The sequence below is a fragment of the Brachypodium distachyon genome, chromosome 4 (assembly GCF_000005505.3).
Source record: "Brachypodium distachyon strain Bd21 chromosome 4, Brachypodium_distachyon_v3.0, whole genome shotgun sequence".
Lineage (NCBI taxonomy): Eukaryota > Viridiplantae > Streptophyta > Magnoliopsida > Poales > Poaceae > Brachypodium > Brachypodium distachyon.
The window spans coordinates 46,747,149-46,767,998 of record NC_016134.3 but is presented as its reverse complement, the minus strand read 5'-3'; the positions used below and the strand labels follow the sequence as shown (position 1 = coordinate 46,767,998).

Below are 20,850 nucleotides of genomic sequence, written 5' to 3'. Positions count from 1 at the left end.
TAATTCGGAAAATGGCTTAAAATAATGATCTGAGTACCAATCAGATGTGTGCCATTTTGTCTGATACAAGCAAATCAAATTGACAAATTCCCTCGTTAACGAGGTGAGGAGAGCAGAGAAACGGCCATACAACTCTGTCCAACGCTGTAGACAAGATAGAGCGAGCTCTTTCTCAAAACCCATGTCTCAGAATGAAACCAGATGGACAACTTGACAGGTTCGATCAGGGTTTTGAGAGTTCAAGTTCAAACAGCCTGATGGCCGTGCAACTTTCAATGGCAAAAGTTTAACACGAAACCACAGCTCTTCCTTTCGATTTACACCCATGCGGCCATGCCTCAAGGGGAATCTTACGCTTTGACAGTCATACGCACAACACATTTCACAGGCAATACAAATCATAAGTTAATCACACCAAAGTCACACACAGTATGTTATTCATAGTTGTAGGAGCAGCAGCACACTACATTTGCAGGTTGATCATACGACAAGTATATTCAGGCTGCCATGTCAGCAGCCCATTGGTACAACCATCGTGATATTATATAGCTCGTTGGAGTCCACATACGGGCTTAAGATAATGGGATTGGAATGCAGACCAGACCAACCTGCATTGCAAACAAACAGTGATTAGTGGGGATTGAAAAGATCATGAGTATGGAAATTTGAGCAGAGGAATCAGTTAAGTCCCACAAACTCAAACGAAACAGATTGTAAATGCCAGACAGCTTATTTGCGTCGAAGATTCAGAAACACAAAACTTGTGCAGAACAGTGAAATAAATCTGGCAAAACACCACATCTAGAAGGCAAACAATATTCACACAGGGGAATACATTAGCAAATTCAAAAATCAACAACCAACCAACTAGCCAGTTTGATCGGTGTTCCAACCAACATCCTCCGATTTGCACTTGCACAACCAATACCATTGTAAGCTGATTAGACATATAGTGCAGATCATGTGGAGTATCAGGAGATGACAATGCATAAACCTAAACATTCTTTGTTCAAAAGGCTAGGAAAGTAGTAACCCTTGCTTAGAATGTTCGATAATATGCTGGGACAAAACATAAGGTCAACCAGCATCGACAAGAACATAATGGACACAAGATGACAGACAGGAGCTATATAATCCGCAACATGGCATCAAATGCTGAAAATATACACTTGATTTTGGATAATTTACAATGATAACCAAATAGACACGTCTGCACTACCTGCGCATTAAACATGTTATCCTAATGCTATAAGTGTTCGGTCAGTCACAACTCAGCTTTCAAAAGAAGAAGAAGTCACAACTCATAACACATGCATGCTTATTCAGTATCATCTGGACATAACAGAATTTTTACACAGTAGATGTTTTCACATCCTATACAAGTATACAACACGAAAGAGCCAGTTATGTCAGTTCAGAAAGTACATCGAACACCTAGCAGTTAATATGCCAGATCAACAAATCTGTAAAATCGTCACTGCGCAACAGGATACCAGCATGACTTATTTTTGTGAGTATTAGAGTTACTAAACAAGCTTCATTTGTGCATATCATTACATGAAACACTAAAATTTAAATTATGAATGCAGGGGATATGTTTAGTTGTCCAGTCTGCCTGCTCAGTGGATATTTTGTAGTCCTCAACCATAAGCATAAAAAGGAGCACATATCACAAATTTAATTGTTCTAACCCCATTCCACAAAATTGGACACATGCATGGCATGCTATTGAACGGAAAGGCTTCACGTACAACGAAAGGTGTACGATTTGCGTACGAAGTGCATCAAGGCCACAAAACACATGCCGTCAATGGTGGACATGAACTGTTGTACACGGATCGTACATTTTTTATCGTACATGTAGCAGTTCTCTGCTATTGAATGGATAGAAGAGTGATCTGTCATGAAAAGTAAACAACCCTAACAGGCCCTAACTCAAGCCCCAAGAGATATTCTCAAATTAATTTCTAGGTCATAAGAAAGCTCTTGTTTTTGTCAAATAAATCCAAGCAAAGATTTCAGATGGTACATCGTACTGGATGCTCCTAACTCCTAAACCTCAGTGATAGAAAGAACTCTTGGTATGAAATGGTTAAGATATTTTTGATGTTTACTGTTTAGTACGAAATTCCATCACCAACTAAAAAGCAGACTAAATGGTAAAACAACTTTCATGCATTAGTAAATCCACTGATGGAATATTACATGTAATCCTCGTGAGAGAAGGACCAAAAGGTTCACCACGTACTTGATCCTCTGGGTTATTGCAACATTTTTAAGAACCAAAATAAATCTAAAACTCTACCAAGCAAATCGGCTAAACAGTCCGCAAGGGCAAATTCAGGACACAAAAATGCTATTATCGCGAGCTGCAGGAGATTATTCCAGATATTGCAAACAGTCCACAGTTCTAGTCTGTTGAACTTTAGCTCCACAAAGGCTCATAACTATTCAAATGTGTGCACAGAACGTCAAATTGGATAGTTTGGTGTTTTCCAAACAGTTGGCAAACTCACTGTAGAATTTGACACGGTAAAGCTACCTCCCATGTTAACTTAGCAAGTTAGCATCGCCACGTGTGCCCAATTAGATACTCTTAACAATAAATCGAGCGATATTCATATCGGGCAGAAATCAAACATATCCAAAGGCAATTTCACACCCTCCCAATCAACGACCCCTGAAATTAAACACCCAACCGACGATCCCCGATCGCCACGCGAGAACCATAACACGCCCACACGCGATTTCGACGGAACAGGACCAAAAAACTACACGGAAATGCACTAAGAGAGGGGGGAAACAAAATCTAATCTTACTTTTCTAGTTGTAGTAGAGCTCGAGGCCCATGCCGTCGTGGATCTCGTAGTCGCCGAGGGTGATGTGGTCCTTGTAGATGGTGTACCACTTCTGGATGCGGATCTTCTCGGGCCTGGTGCCCGTCTGCGCCGCCACGAGCTTCTTGAGGTCGCCGATGGTGTCGTCCTCGTTGCACTTGACCCGCACCTTCTTCCCCAGCCGGTCGTTGAGCACCACCTCGATCATCTTCGCCCGCTTCTCCTTCCCTCCCGAACCCTAGCTCCTCGCGTCACGAGCCCTCCCCTCGGAATTTCCCGGATTCTTCTCGAAGAAGACGAAAGGAGACTGACTGGATGCCGTGTGTCGTCCGCCACTCACACTTGCTTTGTACAGAACCGGACGGCTGCCGTTCGTGGCATCTGGGCTGTCCATCGTTAAATGAACGGCTATCATTTTAACCAAAGGCTTAAAACAAATGGTACGACACGCAACCGCGTTAAATGTGAGAAATCAATATTCTCACGTCTTACTGCAGATAATGGTTTCGTGGAAATATCGATCCAGCCATGAAATTTATTCCTCTCCAACTTGATGCTGGCCGGCTCGAAAGCATGCCAAATGCGAACTAATTTCTACATGTATGTCTGCACGTGCAGTCCGTATCAGCATTTTACATAAAAGAAGCGAACCCTGACACGAAGTATTCACTTTGATTTTGCTATCTGGAGAAGAAAAGATAGAATCGGAGCAGAAAAGGTAGAATCAGAATAGGAATCAAACGGAAGGTTCACTCTACAAGCTTTAATTTACATCCAATTCTTGCGGGAACCAACGACAACAACAACAAAAAAAGCCAATGTAGCTGGCATGTGTAAACCTGCACCTTATCTAAGAGTGATTGGCCACCAAGAGTCAGTCACTGCATCGTTTCCTTTTAGAATTCTCTTGAGAGATTTGTGTGTAGAGTATGTTCCACATCCAATTCTTCACAGTGATCAGGTAGACTCGCTCAGGGTAGCATATAACTCCATCTAGCATTTCTACATTGCTTGACGATGGGATTTACATAGAACACCGTCTTCTATTTGTTTTCTATCATGGCATGCATAAAGTTACTTTACATTCATGTGAACAAAAGGTCCAAAACCACTAACCACAAGCCATTGCGATATTTATTTCTATGTGACACTATAACTGACAACTGCACGAAACCTTGATTTTTCAACAGAGCTGATATTCCGTTAAGTTCCTTGCAGGTCCTGTCAACTGGCCACGAAATTGTTGGCAGCAAGACTAACAACATGCTTTTGCAGCAGCTCCTTTATATAATACTTTGATCCACGCGACAGATTGATGCGCTTTCTTCTCTGCTCAGGAATAGATTCAATCGAGCACTCCGAGAAGCCACGCCGTACAAACCTGCATCATTTCAAAACTAAGCTTGAACCAACGCCTTTTTCCCATATGATCCTTCCACTTCAACATTCATTATATATCATCAAGGATTTATAAAACTAATTTAGATTTGTAGATGTTAGTAGATTTTTTCTATAAACTTGGTCAAATTTTAAGAAGTTTGAATTTGACAAAGCTAGGACTTCTTATATTTAGGAACAGAGGTAGTAGGAATGAAGCATTGCCCATTTGAAAGCATCATCTCAATTCGTTAACTAGATTTGAGGGCACACCCAGCACATCACAACCTCCTTATGAAGCTTGGAATCTAACAGAGCCTGGTAACCGTCCACAAAATGAGCCAAGAGAAGGATACAGGTACATACCAATCGGCTGTCCGTGTAGTAAGTAAGAACAATTTTCCAAGACCAAGGGATAATGCCTCCTTCTCGATGTAATCTGAAGCATAACCATAACCAAAAACAAAAAATTATGGGCAATGTCCTCTCTAGTAGAAACCAATAACGGCATGCTAGAGCTCTTTTAATATGAAAGAGATGATTTATTAATTATTAACTGGAACAAGAGCAGGAAAACTTGCCAGATTACATTCCGATTTCTAGCTAGCAGTAGACTAGTTAACAAGGAATTCCTCTTCACTGCCATAATTCTTTGACAGTGGTTTCTTTTTAATCTTTTAGGGTTTTTATGTGCATATGACAAATCAGCCAACTGGCACAGTGTAGCGCGTGTGCGCGTTGAAGGAAAGGATTGTGGGTGGAAGAAGGGTTGCAACAACCAATAAAAACAAACAAATTCTGCTAAGTCGGCTCTGGCATTTACAGTTTTGTCCTTGTGTAAATGACACATTGGTTTATGTCAAGAATCAGACAAGTCCATCCCTCAACATGGATCCATGTATTCAAGATTAATCATATCGATGTACTCCCTCTGTCCCATATCAGCTAAATTGGAAAGTACATAATCAAGCAAAATAAGATTGTCTATAAACCTTGTCAACAAATCAATGGCTATTTTCAGAATGCCGAACAGCAATGCAAGTAGCAAGAACTTACCAAGCAACTTGTCCCCCAGACCTTTTCCTCGGCATTCTTCAGATACAGCAATTGCCGCAACCTCACCAGATTCATTCTCAGGAAATGGAAAGAGAGCAGCACATGCAACGATTGAGCCATCTCTTTCAACAACATAAAATGAATATAGCGCTTCAAGAAGCTGAAGACAAGTTAGAAAAGTACACATTATTAGTGATACTAAGCATGAAGAGAAAGCTAAATTAAAGCAGAAGGTAACTTGCTTCACACTTAAAGCACTCAATATATCAGATTTCTGAAAATTTGAGCACACCTCTTTATCTGTTCTTCGCACTAAAACACCAGATTCCTCCAGTGGGTAAATAAGTTTTCTTATGCCAGGAAGATCTTCCTCTGTAGCCATTCTTGTTCCTTCATACACATCCCTGAAAACATGTGGTAGGGCATAAGTCATGATTTCTGTTAGAACCAAGATTACAAAAGGCATTTGATACACATAAAATACCAGAGCGATAATATTTCTTCCAGAAACATTTAGAGTTTCCCAATGATATCTTCAGCGTTGACATATCATTGAGCAATGCTAAAAGCTTACAAAAAAATCTATTTGCGTGCTCACATGAAAAGCAACATGCAGTAGTTAGTTTTTCTTTTCCCATTACCTTGTTAATCGATCCAAGTTAGCACATGAGTAGAATGTTTGTAGATCTTTGTTTGTTGGTATAATATTACTCTATATTATGTTTGGCCTCTATTCGAGGCGTCTGGTTTCTTACATGCAAATGTTTCTTCTAGGAATTAAGAAAAGCAAACAAAAAGATACTCCCTCTGATCCTAAATTCTTGACTCAAATTTGCCCACATATGGATGTATCTATTCTTAAAAAGCGTCTAGATACATGTAATATTTCGACAACAATTTAGGATCGGAGGGAGTATTAATCAGTTTATGGGATGCGTCTAAGTTGATAGAAGAATAAAGCAGGCACTGGAGCCGAGCATTGGTTTTCTGTATTGGACCTAGACTTTTTTATGTAAGAAATTGTTTGTGCTGCCTTTCAATATAAGCCAGGCTCATCATCCTTCATGTAAATAAGAAAAGACCTTCAGAATACCTTGCTATCATTGTCCCTGCGCCATCTCTTGTAAACAATTCTAATAGCAGCGATCCATCAACTGTTCCATCTATGATATGAACTCTTTGAACGCCACCCTGGCATATGGAAGAAACAAAAATGTAAAGTAATTTCTAAGTGACGGAGACTATCATCTTTGAAGCTTAGACTTCATAAAAAACACGGTTTGAGTATTTCACTGTTTGAAGGAATATTGTCCACTTTATTAAAAGAGCAAATGCAAGTGTCTCAGGACATGCCCACCTCCTGCCCAACCCACACTCAAGCTCTAATTAAATACATCAGTTTCAGATTCCTGCATACTACCGTATTGTGTTCCTCAGCAGGTCCTTATGTCTCTCAGTGTACTAGCTTTCTTAGTCGAGGAAGTTAGGAACAATTAACGTAATGGGAGCGTTGCTTGATCAGGACTGCTGCCAGCCTGCCAACACTTCAAACCATAACAAGACAAAGACACGTAGCAGCAGAACACTATAATACTGTATCAACAACTATATATTAAACAAGAACCCTAGTGCAAATAGCAAATTCAGAAAACAGGTTTGGAACTCCATGGAGCAAACACCATTTCCAAAAGAAGGAAATCTGCCTTTTATGCTCAGTAGAAAACTAACAAATTAAACCAGAACCACATAATTTAACTTAATAAAGAATGACATGTGAAAGGTACAACACTTACATGGCATACATAAGCTGCTGCAGCCAACTCAGAAAGATAGCCATTTGACCTGCTTAATCGCTCTTCACCACCAATAGCAAACCCTTGCTCACCAGAATAAATACCATTTCCATTGTTAAAACCCAAACCATTTTTAAAAGAAGCAGCATACCCATTAAGGTGCCCCCTTCCATTCGAAGATGGTTCATGGTCCTCCTCATCCACAACCTTCACATAACTTGCAGCAATATCACTTTGCTTAGCACGCTTTCTGATCAGCATATCAGCTTCGTCAAGAGACATGAAGTGAATGACTCGTCCATGCTCGTCGAATATCTGACCATCTACAACGCAGATAAGTTTATCTGCCTCTATGGCTAAAGCACATGCGGTGGCTACTTCGTAAGTGCTGAAAATTTCCAAACAAAGAAAATTTTTTGTTTAGAAGGCTAGACACAATACATTAATTTAGAGACAAGAAAATGGTGTTGTAATTCTTTAGCGACTTTAAAGTAAAATAGGACAATTGCACGTACTTCTGATATAATATATGCATAAATTCTGAAAAAAATGATACTTCCTCCAATCCATATTACTTGTCGCAACTTTGTTTAGATACGTTTCATTGTGTAGGTACATGCGTATCTAGGCAAAACTGTGACAAGTAATATGGATCGGAGGAAGTACCAATGTAGGTATATGATCAATAAAAATTAATGAAAATGAATAACTGATAGGGAAAATAACATACTTGCAATTTAAGACTTCTCCCGAGCTCGAGTATCCCATATTGCTCACGACAACTATGCTATGACTATCGAGCCTTTCTTTTATCCGTGAAACATCTATTTTCTTAACTTCACCAGTAAATCCATAATCAATGCCATTAACTACCCCTCTTCTCTGCCAAAGAAAAGTGGTTGCATAAATTCAGTATTGCAGGACCTCCAGCCAACTGAAGTTCAGTAGAAGACAAGGAACAAAAAAGAAGTGAAATAAATAAGCATAAACAGAAATAACATGAAAGCAGGCACATATGCATGCTCACACACCTGAATTCAGAATTAGATACATAGCATTAGCAGTACTGCTATCTCCAATATCAAACATTTTACTTACGGAAGTAGTTTAACCAATTCTAGATTATGACTACTTATTCTAAAATTGTTCATAGTAGTGTACAAGGGAAAACAAATTTCAAACTTCACCCAATGGTGGTTGAACATTCCTTTTCATCAACATTGAAGAAAAATACTGCTCCGTTCCAAAATAGATGACATAAAAGGAGTGCAGTCAAACTTCTCTATCTATAATCACTAATTAGTTAAGAACTACCTAAATTGGTTACATAAAATCAGAATATCAGATGAAGACCGGTTATTTGAAAGAAACTAGGTTAGTTCACCTTAGCACCAAGGAAGTTGCCACTTGCGACATTATCCACAAGACCGTGCCGATGTCCAATATCACCATGTCTACGAAGATTTAACATTGGAGGGCCAGGAGAGAGTTTTGCCTCTATTGTTAACCTTATCCTGCCAGCTGCCTCCATTGCAGCATCTAATGAATCAGAATCGGTAACTCGATACTGACCAACATACTTAGCCTTACCTCCTACAAGAACATTCATAAGATGAGCATGTGCACTGCCAGGGACATACTAGAAATATAGTTCGAAGAAGAATAAAACCTGCTGAACTTAGCAAATGTAATTCACTGACAAGGTATCATTGTGTTGTTGTAAAATAAGTTCAGTTATATTTCTAGACATCTAGCACATGGTATTTCAGCAACTATATAATCGTTGTTTTTTAGCCGCGTTTCCTGTATGTGCTGAAGATTCCTTCTATATTGAGTTGAAAACATTAATAAATAGACCGACCCACATATGGAAATACAGAAAAAGTAAAATCAATGATTAATAGCATACATATGCTCAACAAAACTGACCTCTTTGTGTCAAGAGCTTATCAATATGGACATGTGTTCCCGGAACAAGAACAAAGTTAATCCCGAGACCATGGAGCAGCGAAATATCCTGCGTGTAATACAAAGGTAATGTTTCCTCGAATAAATAAAATATACAATGTAGATGGTTACCAGTAATCGACAGCGCTACGATTTTTAGGACGACAAAAGGAGATAAATATACTTAGCATAACAATAACTAAAGCATCAGTCACATGAACTATATGGTAGGCACTGTAACAATTGGCTAATCTCTAGCTAGCAAAAGTCAACTATGCTTCATTTCTTTGATTGGACTATTTTTGTGACAAAAGTTATGCTGGATATCTGCTACTAAAAAAATCACTGTTCGACTCCCCAGGAACTAGAAACGGAGTAGAAGATAGAAATGGAATACAGTTCATATGCAACACCCCAATTCAACTCAAATTTCTCGTTCGCGGTACCTGCAAAATGCGGTCCAAGTGTGGCCCTGCCACGACTTCGCTGGAGATAACGACCACGAAGGTGCTCCCGCTGTGGCCACGGATGTACGGCCACGCCTCCCGGAAGAACCCCACGAACTCCGTCCCCGCGTCCATGCCGCCGCTGCCGTTGCCTCCGCCGCCGCCGGCGGGATGGCGTGCCGCGCAGCACCGGACGCTGGGCAGACGCCGGCGCGGCGAAGGAAGACACAGTCTCCCGGACGGGAGACCCCGGGAGGTGTCATCCCCGACCGCCCGCAGTAAGACCCCGCCGCCGGCGAGGCGCGCGGTGGCGAACGAGGCCATGAGATCGACGGCTGCGGCCTACAAACAACCCTAGGAGGCTAGGAGTGGGGATTGGGAACGGAATCAGTCCGTTTTGGCAGCTAGTACCTACACTGGTAGCCTGGTAGGTAGGCAGGTCGTTGTTTCGGGAAACAGTCCGTTCCCCGGTCCCCCGACGGCTCCCCCGGCAGCAGCCCCCGCCCGGATCGAGCAACTGGTCTCGGCGGCGAGGGCGGCGGCGGGATTTTCCTGCGCGGCGATGGAAGGCAAGCTGCAGAGTTGGGAACGAGGAAGAGAAGACTGATATGAAGTGGTCAAGAGGGTACCGGAAGTGAGTCCGGGACGGACGCAGGGACGGGGAAACCCGAAGGCGATTTGTGGGCGGCTGGAAACGTGCGGTGGGTGGAAAAAATCCTGTAAAACGTGGTCTTTCTGCTTATATCAAATTAAATTCCTAAATTAGACACTAGTCAGAACGTGCCATATTTTCCTCTTTCTTTGACCCTATTTCTTCCTCTTCGCCAATCCCAATTCTGATTCCTTGGCAGAACGTTACTACAAGACGGAGAGCGGATGGATGGAAAATTGATACTAGGAAGTACTAAAAAAATCGAGTAAAGTCCGTATTCTTTCGTGAAGGTGTTAAGTAGGTCCCTAACTTTTGAAAATGCACATTTAGATTCTCATTGTTTGTCGAGTGATTCATCGCAGGTCCCTCTCCTGTATGCGCAGCTCCGGCGGCATGACGTGGCAGCCACGTCATGCGGCCAGAGCTGCGCATACAGGCGAGGGATCTGAGATGAAGCACTTATCAAACAATAATGACCTAAACGTGCATTTTCAAAGATTAGTGACCTACTCGACACCTTCGCGAAAGAATAAGGACCTCGGGTGCATTTTACTCAAAAAAATCTGAAAAATTGATACTAGGAACTTAGGAGGTGGTTGATTGACCGACTGATAAAGCGACAACCTTATGTCGAATCTCCTTGTGATTAAGAATTCGTTCGGTTTGAAGTTTTTCATAAGAATTTTAAAAAATTGAGAATCTCATAGAAAAGTTCATTGTAGATGTGCTCGTTTTGCAGGAAACTAGCAAAGTGATTCCTTAGGAATCCTCATAAAAGATATGAACATTATGAATACGATCAACCTATTTTTCCATAGGAATGAGGCAACAAAATTCCTTAGGATGGCAAATGCCAAATCTCAATCCTACGTTTTTTCCCTATGTTTTCGTTTCCTTTAAGGACTCATTCCATTTGAAAATTCTTAAAATATGTTTACATGATTCCAATCCTCGGGATCTTTTCCCCAATGTGTAAAATTTGTTTTACGGGAATGGAGATGCTAGATTTCCCTTTCCGGTGAGAGCATCAGTCAAGTATGTGCGGAAACACCGCAGGAGCTTGGATGACTATTTTGATGTGATAGTTGCATCGGTGACACCCTTCCCCCGAGGGCTACTCTATCCGTCCAAAAATATAGGACGTATAACGTTTGTTGATTGTCAAACTTCTCTTTTCTTTGTTTCTCTATCTTCTTTATGTCAGAGACACATCACATACCTATTATCTTTCTCACTCACATTTTATTTCACGTGTGAGTCACGTGTCCCGCTTTCGGCAAAGAGGGTGCACGTGGTTCGCTCTGGCCGGCCCTCGCTCCAGCAACCTTCGCAATTAACAAGTAGCTATTTTTTTCACCCAGCAGCCTTAGCAATGACACTCCTGAACTTTTAGGAAAAGTTGTGTTTGCGTGAATAGAATTTGGCTATGAGATTTGTTGTAGAGGGGGAAGCACTCGGAAGATGCACGTGACACGTGGGTGGAGGAGCTGCTCCACGGTCCTGAATAACATTACCGCGAGAAATAGCAAGACATGCTTGAGAATGTGCATCGAGAATAATAAAGTTCCCATTTTGGAAAAAAAAAATTGAGAATGTTCTAATATATTTTGAAAATTACATGGAAGAGATATTTCTAAAGAACCCACTAAATAGAGTGACAAGTATTTGGTCATGAGAAAATTAGAACACTCTAACTCTAGAAGGTTTGAGAGTATACCTGAAGAGTAACATATTTACCATCCAAGAAACCAGAATAATTTATGCATGTGAAACTAGTAAAGACATTAATTAACAGGTGTGGGACTGTAATCCAATGGTGTTGTAATCCTAAAAATAAGGATACTCTTCAATTCCCTTCCATGCATGTACTACAACCACACCAAGACTTATAGCACCACTATGAGAATAGAAGTGAGTTAACTAACATGATTGAGTTGTGCAGATAGTAGTAGGTAGCCACTAAAATGAGTGATGTACCATAATGGTGACAATGAATAAACACTTGAGTTATACATCCTCATATTAGTTTGATTTTCCAAGAAGTGTAATGAATAGGTACCCAGTACTGCGTGTTAGAGTTCTTGCGAAATCTGTACAAATATCTACGAAATCGTAAACAACCGTCTCTAGGAGCCAATAGCCCCGTGAACGGACGGAATCTGCAGCGGCGCAGTGCCAGAAAAAAAAAACCAATGTGCACCATCTGCAGAATCGCGCTCAGAGAGTTGACATAAATGAATACAGTACATTATGGAGGATACAATGCGAACAGAATGCTCCGCAGTTGAAAATAACTAATAAGTCTCTGCTTTCACCTAATATGATTCATCAATTATACATATATGTCCAACACTCATAGTTAACCTAGTCATGTTTCTAGAACCACTCTGCAAATCACATGTAGAAATTTCACGACTGACTTCTGGTTACGAGTGAGGCAGACAATGACAAACTAAATGATGTACTTTCTAAAGAGATGTAATTCACTAACAAAGTATCATTCTATTGTTGTAAAATGAGTTCAGATGCATTTATAGACATGTAGTAGCACATGTTGATTCATTTTTGTTTTTTGGGCACGTTTCCTATATGCTGAATATACCTTCTATATTGAGTTGTAACATTAGTAAATAGACATGCCCACACATGGAAATATAGAAGAATGTTGCATGTGCAAAACTGACCTCTTTGCGTGAGCTTATCAAAATGATGTGTTCCCGGAAAAGAACAAAGTTAATCCTGAGACCATGGAGCAGCGAAATATCCTGTATGTAATACAAAAGGTAATGTTTCCTAAAAAAAAAGTACAATTTAGATGATTTCCAATAATCCGCGGCCCTCTATGATTTTTAGGAGAACAGAAAAAGATAAATCTACTTAGCATAACAATAATTAAACATCAGTCACATGAATGCCATATCCTCTTCGGTTCCTGCTAAACACACGATTCTTTTTTACTCCTTTTTCATTGTAATGTTTATAGTCTCGAATGTACATACGTAACAGACCCTATTCCTACCTTCAAAACAAACAATTTCTTCTAATTATGTCCAATATTTCTATTCTCAATTAATCAAGTCTAACGAACTATATTGTCCGGGCACTATAACAATTGGCTAATCTCTAGGTAGCAAAAGTCAAATGCGCTTCATTTCTTTGATTGGACTATTTTTGTGGTAAAAATTATGCTGGATATTTAGGACACTACTACTAAAAAATATTCATTGTTCGACTCCCTAGAAACTAGATACGGAGTAGAAGATGGAAAACAAAAATTTAAGAACGGAGGGTGTACACTTTATAATCAACACTTCAATTCAACTCAAATAAAGCAACCATCTCGTTCGTAGTACCTGCAAAATGCGGTCCAAGTGTCACCTTGCCACGACCTCGCTGGAGATAATGACCACAAAGGGGCTCCCGTTGTGGCCACGGATGTACGGACACGCCTCCCGGAAGAACCCCACGCGTCCACGCCGCCGCCGCTGGGATGCCGAGCCCCGCATGCAGCACCGAATGCTGAGCAGACACAGGCGCGGCAAGGGAATAGACAATTTTCCAAAGGGGAGACTGCCGGCGGTGGCATCCCCATTCGCTCACAGTAAGACCCCGCTGCCGGCAATGCGCGCGGTTGCGAACAAGGCCATGAGATCAAAGATTGTGGCCTAGAAACAACCCTAGGAGGCTAGGAGTGGGGATTGGGAAAAGAGTCGGTCCGTTTTGGCGGCTAGTACCTGCACTGATAGAGGTAGGTGGGTATTTAATTATATCCAATTGGCACCGTAAATGTTGATATTTTTTGAAATATATAAAATTGGTAAAAGTTTAGAAATTTGGAATGGAGCGATAGCATGCTTTTATTTGTTGACCGCTTGAGGCTTGTAATAATTTCAACGATTTTGATATATCTAAGTCGCTTGATTTTAGTTTGAAATTAGTTGATTGCTGAGCCATTGGATATGGTATGTGCTTTAAGATTCGGAACGAACGATGTAAAGAGAACAGTAAAATGACATCAAGATATTAATCCAACGACTCTGATGCTTCGACTGAAATTTAAGACGTCTAAGATATAGCCACGCGTTGCTATCGCCGACAATATTCCGCATACACGCACAGATTGATCAAACATAACCACACACATACGCACTGATGTTGGCACATTCGGTTTACAGGATTCTTAAAGGATTTATACAGGATTTCAATCATTAGGATTTTTCCCTATGTGTAGCATTCGTTTCGTAGGAATGGACATGCTAGATTCGTAAGAAATGTGTCCAAATTGGCCTAATTACTAAGGTTTCTAAGCATTAGGTGAGACCTCATTTTAAAATCATATGAATTGCAATGTGCATGGCATTTCAATCCTCCACTTTTCTTATAGAGTAAATTTCACAGAACCACAGGTTTTGAAGCAGTTTTCTCACAGAGCACTGGTAGATGCTAATCTGTCCACAGAACCACAACTTTTGTGTCCAATTGTCTTAGTCCACCCAAAACACGGGTTTAACCTCGTTTGACACTATTTCTTACAGGTGGGGCCTGCACGTCAGGTGCCACATCTTTTTCATGAGACCCCTCGTCTTTTTCTTTTTTTTCCTCATTGCTCTTCTTCTTCTACGGTGGGAGTTTTCTTGAACTGGCCATGGAAATTGACCCAGGCGGTGGCGCGGGCAGCGAGGCAGCAGGCAGACCATCCCCGTGGGGGGCAGCAGGCCGGCGGGGCGGGCGGCGGTAAGGGCGGGCGCGCGGTGGGCATCAGGGAAGCACGGCGGGCGGCCGGGCAAGGCAGCAAGCGGCGCGCGCCTGCAGACGGTGGGTGGCGGGGCAGCAGGGAAGCACGGCGGCGGCCGGGTGAGGCAGCAGGTGGCGCGCGCCCGCAAACGGCGGGTGGCGGGGCAGCAGGCCGTTGGCCCGGGTGGCGGTGGGGGCGGCAGGGCGGTGGCCGAGCAAAGCGGCGGGGCAGCGGGCCGTCACTCTGATGCTTCGACTCCCTGCCGCCTGTCGCACCCCGCTGCTGCCTCGCCCAGCCGCCCGCCGTGCTTCCCTGCTGCCCGCCGCGCGCCCGCCCTTACCGCCGCCCGCCCCGCCAGCCTGCTGCCTCGCTGCCCGCGCCACCGCCTGGGTCAATTTCCATGGCTGGTTAAATAAACTCCCACCGTAGAAGAAGAAGAGCAATGAGGAAAAAAAAGAAAAAGATGAGGGTCTCATGAAAAAGATGTGGTATCTGACGTGCGGGCCCCACCTGTAAGAAATAGTGTCAAACGAGGTTAAATCCGTGTTTTGGGTGGGCTGAGATAATTGGACACAAAAGTTGTGGTTCTGTGGACAGGTTAGCATCTACCAGTGTTCCGTGAGAAGGCTGCCTCAAAACTTGTGTTTAAATTCACTCTTTTTTATTCGTATGTTTCAAAATCCTGCAAACGCAACGAGCCCAAGCGTTTTTCCCAGGCGGCCGGACCGTCTCCTCAGGACGCAGATGGATCCAGACACGCTGGTTCCGGGGTCGATGCATATGCCGGTTAAGTGTGCACAGCTCGATCCGGGCTTGGGCGCGTGGCCTGTTTGCGGAGATTGACGAAGCAAATGGCCTGATTTCAGAGGTACCAGTCAGGAGCGCAGAGAGGAGCATCGGCGCCGGCACCAGAGTCCAGACTCCAGAGGTACCAGTGAGGAGTCCCGGCATCGCGCGAGGCCGTCCTGGCGCTGCCGGAGACCGTACCTGCGGGTCTGACGCGAGGTTGCAGACTGATCAGGTTGCCCCCAAGACTTCCACCCGGAAGACAAGCTCAGTGCCGTGCAACCACTCCTTCCACCAGAGCTACATCTTCGAGTACGCCGCTCTGCCTGCTGCACGAAAACGGGCGTCGCCGGTGAGAGATGGAGGCCACCACCCACCAGCCCGTGATCGATCATCTACCTCACTACCTGAATAGATCGATTGTTTGTTTCAGAGCTAGAGTTCTGCACTCCGGCAGCCAGAAAAGGCCCCCTTCGATGTAAACCTAGAAGCAGAGAGCCATTCATTTGATCTGTTTCTGGACCTGTGTGTGTTCTCTCTCTCTCTCTCTCTGATGTAAAACCCGTTCGTGTTTGCAGACATGAATGTAAAACTGGATTTACTTTTTTAAACCAGCCACTGTTGTAACCCACATCAGTGATCCTCTCATGTCACAGTCCAGTTTCTGTCACAGTGCTCCTTAACACGACTTTGAGTGTCACTATTCACACTAACAAGAAGATACTCTTTGCCAGCAAATCAACTATCTAGCAAATGCTGAATTCAGATCCCCAGAAATTTGGAAACTGAAAGACTAAGAAGTACACCTGGACAGCAACGACCAAAAAATATTATTTGGAGTTCCATGCAAGATAGGATGGAGTACTATTTTGTTTTAACTCATACATCCACAGAGGATGAAAGATTGTATAAGTACCAAAAAGCATATGATTATTCATGCTGTTTTTATACAAGAAGAAATAAAGAGACAACCAATTTCTTTCTTCAAAAAAGGCAGGGCCTATTTCATTTTCATATCCTTCAGTTTGGTGTATCCCTATTTTCCAGGGAAGCCAAGAACATGTAAACTCAACTTAACAAGACAACTTCCGTCCTCGATACAATTGTTTGATCCTACAGGATACTCAACAAGGGGTATAAGCATAATAGAGGTTGCCTAAATTCTCGGAAGTGGCAAGAACAGAGTAACACTGCAGTAGCTTTTGTCAATACCTACAATAGCTTGTGACTTTTGCTAACAGAACTATAAACAGTTTAAGACAGGAAGTTCCCTCCGCGAGCAGTCAGTCTTTCACATCCATCAACCCACCTGTTGTAATCTGGAAAACGTGTTGCTGGTCAAGGGAAACTTCTCGACTTCAGATCATTGCTTATTTGTGCCATGAAGCTTTCAGTCATGGAGGTTAGCAGATGAAATGAATCACAAAATTTGATGTGCAAGTCCTAACAAAGCAGTTTTCTCTAGAGTTTAGCAACCTACCAAATTAAAGCAATGAGCACAAGCAGTAAACAAGTATATAGCAAAAGGATATAGCTTCTCCCTCAGGAAGGTTAGGGGCATCAAAGATCTTGCAAACCCGCTGCTCGCCTTTGCCTTTCCTCAGCATCAACCGGATGGTGGCTGCATGCGCCAGCACGTGGCCTCCTGCCGGCTTTTTTGGGTCAGTTATGAACATACCACCACCTGGATCGGCAATCACTGTAACAAGAAAGACACAAATTATGATTTGAGATCCATGAATCTAAGAAAAATCTTCCTTGAAATAGACAGGATTAGATTGGACAGCACACCTTGGTTTGTGATGTAAACTGCAACATTGAACTCCTCAGCAATCTTTGTAAGGCGAGACAGCATCTGTGCCAGTTTTTGCTGCAAGTTCATAGAACAAACAGTTAAACTAAACAAGTATGTGAAATGGAAGCATTCAACTAATTCATGAGTTGCTTGGTTTTGACATAGTTAGCTAGTTAAACTAGAGTACCTGGCGCTCTGCAAGTTCACCCCTACCACTGAAATCAACACGGAATAGCGCAATCACAGAATCCACAATCTATCATTTCCAGGTCAAACAACAATACATAAGCAATGTTGAGATCTATCAGCCTATATAGGTATTTTATGTTATAGCCCATGCCTACCAGAAGTCTGAAAGGCTCTTCAGCCATCTTGGCAGCAAGGCCCAGGAGCAAGTTGTACTGGTGCTCATAGGTGTATGCTCGAGCATATATGATCTAAAACCAGAAATTGATGTTAAATTAGACAAACTGCTTGTTATATTCGTCGGCTAAGGGACATGTAAAATGAGCCATACGTTGTCAAGGACAGCATTGGCATCCATTCCAAATCTCTCAGCAATTGGCACAATGCGTTCAGGCCGGCTGTGAACGGTATTAAGGAAACAGTTTGGAGAGATAGAGGAAAGTAAATCATTCATTCTGCAGATCAGCTAGAGCTACTATTCAAAAAATTCAAAGGATACAATGTTCCCTCAGTGTCAATGTAGGCAACCTTCCCATTCCCCCCATGCATGTGGAGTGGAAGCTGTGGTACATCAATAAAAATAAGAAAGCTGTCCATTGCTTCTATAGTAGTAGTTCCATTGACAAAATTCGACGACAGAAACCGACCTGAGTAGAGACACATAGAGTGTGAGCCAACTGGGTCTTCCCTGACCTGTAAAATAATACGAATTTCGATGTTAGAAAGTTGGAACTGGATTGAGAAATGGGAAGTGCATCAGTAGACATCACTAAGACCGTTATTGTTAACTAGTAAGTGGCTGTGTTACATCAGGAAAATAGTCAAGCGTTTAATGTGTTAACAGAACAGCAAGAATATATAGGAGTCGCTGTATGCACTGCCATCAGTACCTGTATAAAACTAGACAACAGAAAATAAGATGAAAGAAGCTTGGAAATTTTTATCAGGTTATTACTAAGTTCGGCATAACTAGATGAATCGACAAAGCACACATAATAGGTTCCAATTATACAATTAATAGGTCCACAATAAAATTAACTCCAGGAAAAAAGCAGTAGCATGAACATTATTTACTCACCGAAACTCGCCAAATGCCTCTGTGATACACAGTGTCTCAATCCCACCTTCAAATTATTGAAACATGTTAATAGATTAGAACATAGTGACATGAATGATCTGAACATTTCCACACACACACAAAAAAAATGATCTGAACAAAATGAAGAACAAGAGATATGTTACCTCCAAGTAGCTCGTCAAGCGCTTGGCTCCCAGTGGTAATCCGAACAACAGACTTTCGCTTCAAAATAGAACAAAATAAATCAAGCAGCCTAAAGGACAGTACAGAGGTTGAGTAATGAAAGCACTCAAGTAGATCAATAACCAAACTGTGTATTATTTTTGGATTTTCGACCAATCACAGATGTATTATTGACTTATTGTCAGTCAGTTTAGAATAACACTGTAGGCAATCAAACAGCACTAGTATAATGATCAGTATCTTAGCTCCTACTTTCTTACCTTAATAAGGAGATCACTTCCTGTCATGAAGCCTTGACTCTGACAAACAAATAGCATACAAATTTCAGAAGGCCATATCACACAGAGCTGATGGCAAGCTGATTTTGAACCACAACGCAAAGAGAATCAATGAATCATACCAGAAGTTTCTCAGCAGCCTCACAGATCTTATCAACCTTTGCCTCAGATAAGCCCTTGATACCTGTAAGGCTCTGTGAGATGAATCCATACAGTGAAACTATATTAGTCATGCCGTGAACTCATAGAACAAGTGAACTGTGAACGTGTCATAAACCAGAAATGAACTTCAGTATGCAACCAAAATTTATAGGGAGAAAACATAGGCTGCCGAGTTTGGAACCTTTTTGGTGTGCATCATGAGACCATTGCAAGTGTAAATCCCAGCATCCTGCAGCTTCTTCACGTCTCCAGCGTTTATTCCCTGCGAGATCACTGTTTGGACAGATGCAGGAATGATTAGTTACAGCTTCACAGGCAATGTTATGCCCAGGATTCAAATTTATGCAAATAAACGAAAGTGCAGGAAAACAATTCACGTCACGGAACCATAAGAGAAGCGCGGATCGCACCAAAACTAACGCTTAAAATCGAACTTGCGGAAGCCACCAGTAATTGTGAGGCAGATGAGGAACACAGACTTAAACCCTACACCTCGAACTGCACGAAAACACATCAGTAATTCGTTCAAATATCCACAGAGAACACAAATTTTGAACTACCTAGCTTACAATTCGAAAGGGTTCCGCAGATCAGTGATCACTCTGGTGGATTAAACGCATGAAAAATCAAAATGGGCCTAAAATTCTGACCAATCCGCGGAGAGAAAAGGCAGCAGCACACACCGATTAGCACCAACTAGCCGACAGATAATCAAATGCGGGGAATCAGGAAAACCGCACAAAATTAGGTGAGCAAAGGACGCTGGTTGAGCCCCGGAATGAACCAAAATTGGGGAGAAAACCCAAACCAACGCAACACGACCCACGCGCTGCACTCCACAACAACCAAACAAATGTGGACGCTAAGCCAAACTCGCATCAAATTCGCGTCGAAACAACACCAAATTGCGACCGATACGCGCGATCCTAGAGGCGGAATCAACCGGAACGCAATGCAAAACAAGCACAAACCACACGCGTGTGACGCACGGACAGTCGGGCACGAACAAGTACAGTAAATGCAGCATCGGAGACGAGACGGGAGGGGTTGGAGAGGAGGAGTCGAGGAGAGAGGGCGTAGGGAGGAGGCGGGGGAACGTACACTTGTCGATGGACTCGAAGCACTCCTCCTCCTCCTCGACCCGGTCGGGCTCCATGAGCTGGAGCTGCCCGCCCTCGTCGTAGTGCTGCTTGGACGGCGCCATCCCACCGCGCCTGCATCGGAGGATCAGAAGATGTTAAGCGCGATCGAGCACCGGAACACTTAGACGGCCGCCGCAAGTGGACGCAGAGGAGGAGACCTGTAGGAGGCGGAGGTCGCGAGCTTGGGATGGCGGGGGCTTTGGGGGAGAAGGAAGCGGGGAAGGGGAAAGAGAGAGAGGTGGCTGTGTGCCGGTGCGTGTTGGATCACTGCCGCTGAGAGGTGGTGGGTATTTGAAGGCCTTCTGGCCGCACTGCGTCGACAGCTCGTGGGCCGTAATACCCAGGCCCAACACTGCTTGCTGCCAGCTAAGCCTAGTGCGGTCCCATTCGAATTCAA

The 20,850-nt window shown here is 42.8% G+C and overlaps 3 protein-coding genes across 5 annotated transcripts; all 3 read right to left on the bottom strand.

Annotated features, from left to right (window-relative positions):
* Nucleotides 1-244: 244 nt before the first annotated feature.
* On the bottom strand, nucleotides 245-3,171 carry LOC100829245 (ubiquitin-like protein 5). The gene is made up of 2 exons (XM_003578890.4): nucleotides 2,820-3,171; nucleotides 245-608 (listed from the first exon to the last, which is right to left on the bottom strand). Exon 1 carries the CDS (start codon nucleotides 3,043-3,045, stop codon nucleotides 2,824-2,826), a length of 222 nt encoding a protein of 73 aa, XP_003578938.1. The 5' UTR covers nucleotides 3,046-3,171; the 3' UTR covers nucleotides 245-608; nucleotides 2,820-2,823.
* A 373-nt stretch (nucleotides 3,172-3,544) lies between these two features.
* Nucleotides 3,545-10,115, bottom strand: LOC100828645 (probable amino-acid acetyltransferase NAGS2, chloroplastic). 2 transcript variants are annotated; one of them, XM_003578888.4, is made up of 10 exons: nucleotides 9,457-10,112; nucleotides 8,993-9,080; nucleotides 8,448-8,656; nucleotides 7,794-7,945; nucleotides 7,064-7,451; nucleotides 6,364-6,461; nucleotides 5,563-5,674; nucleotides 5,271-5,430; nucleotides 4,581-4,653; nucleotides 3,545-4,218 (listed from the first exon to the last, which is right to left on the bottom strand). In XM_003578888.4, exons 1-10 carry the CDS (start codon nucleotides 9,778-9,780, stop codon nucleotides 4,062-4,064), a joined length of 1,761 nt encoding a protein of 586 aa, XP_003578936.1. In that variant the 5' UTR covers nucleotides 9,781-10,112; the 3' UTR covers nucleotides 3,545-4,061. The 2 variants fall into 2 exon arrangements, with proteins under 2 accessions (XP_003578936.1, XP_010238735.1); XM_010240433.3 differs by having other exon boundaries at nucleotides 5,271-5,674; nucleotides 9,457-10,115.
* A 6,474-nt stretch (nucleotides 10,116-16,589) lies between these two features.
* Nucleotides 16,590-20,708, bottom strand: LOC100828341 (meiotic recombination protein DMC1 homolog). Of its 2 annotated transcripts, none has more exons than XM_010241223.3 (15): nucleotides 20,612-20,708; nucleotides 20,413-20,525; nucleotides 19,493-19,584; nucleotides 19,272-19,343; nucleotides 19,132-19,170; nucleotides 18,853-18,910; nucleotides 18,689-18,734; nucleotides 18,258-18,303; nucleotides 18,110-18,171; nucleotides 17,942-18,008; nucleotides 17,769-17,861; nucleotides 17,612-17,680; nucleotides 17,421-17,499; nucleotides 17,162-17,328; nucleotides 16,590-16,957 (listed from the first exon to the last, which is right to left on the bottom strand). In XM_010241223.3, the coding sequence occupies exons 2-15, from the start codon at nucleotides 20,513-20,515 to the stop codon at nucleotides 16,913-16,915; spliced, it is 1,038 nt and encodes a 345-aa protein (XP_010239525.2). In that variant the 5' UTR covers nucleotides 20,516-20,525; nucleotides 20,612-20,708; the 3' UTR covers nucleotides 16,590-16,912. The 2 variants fall into 2 exon arrangements, with proteins under 2 accessions (XP_010239525.2, XP_014757971.1); XM_014902485.2 differs by having other exon boundaries at nucleotides 18,853-18,904.
* Between the last annotated feature and the right edge of the window lie 142 nt (nucleotides 20,709-20,850).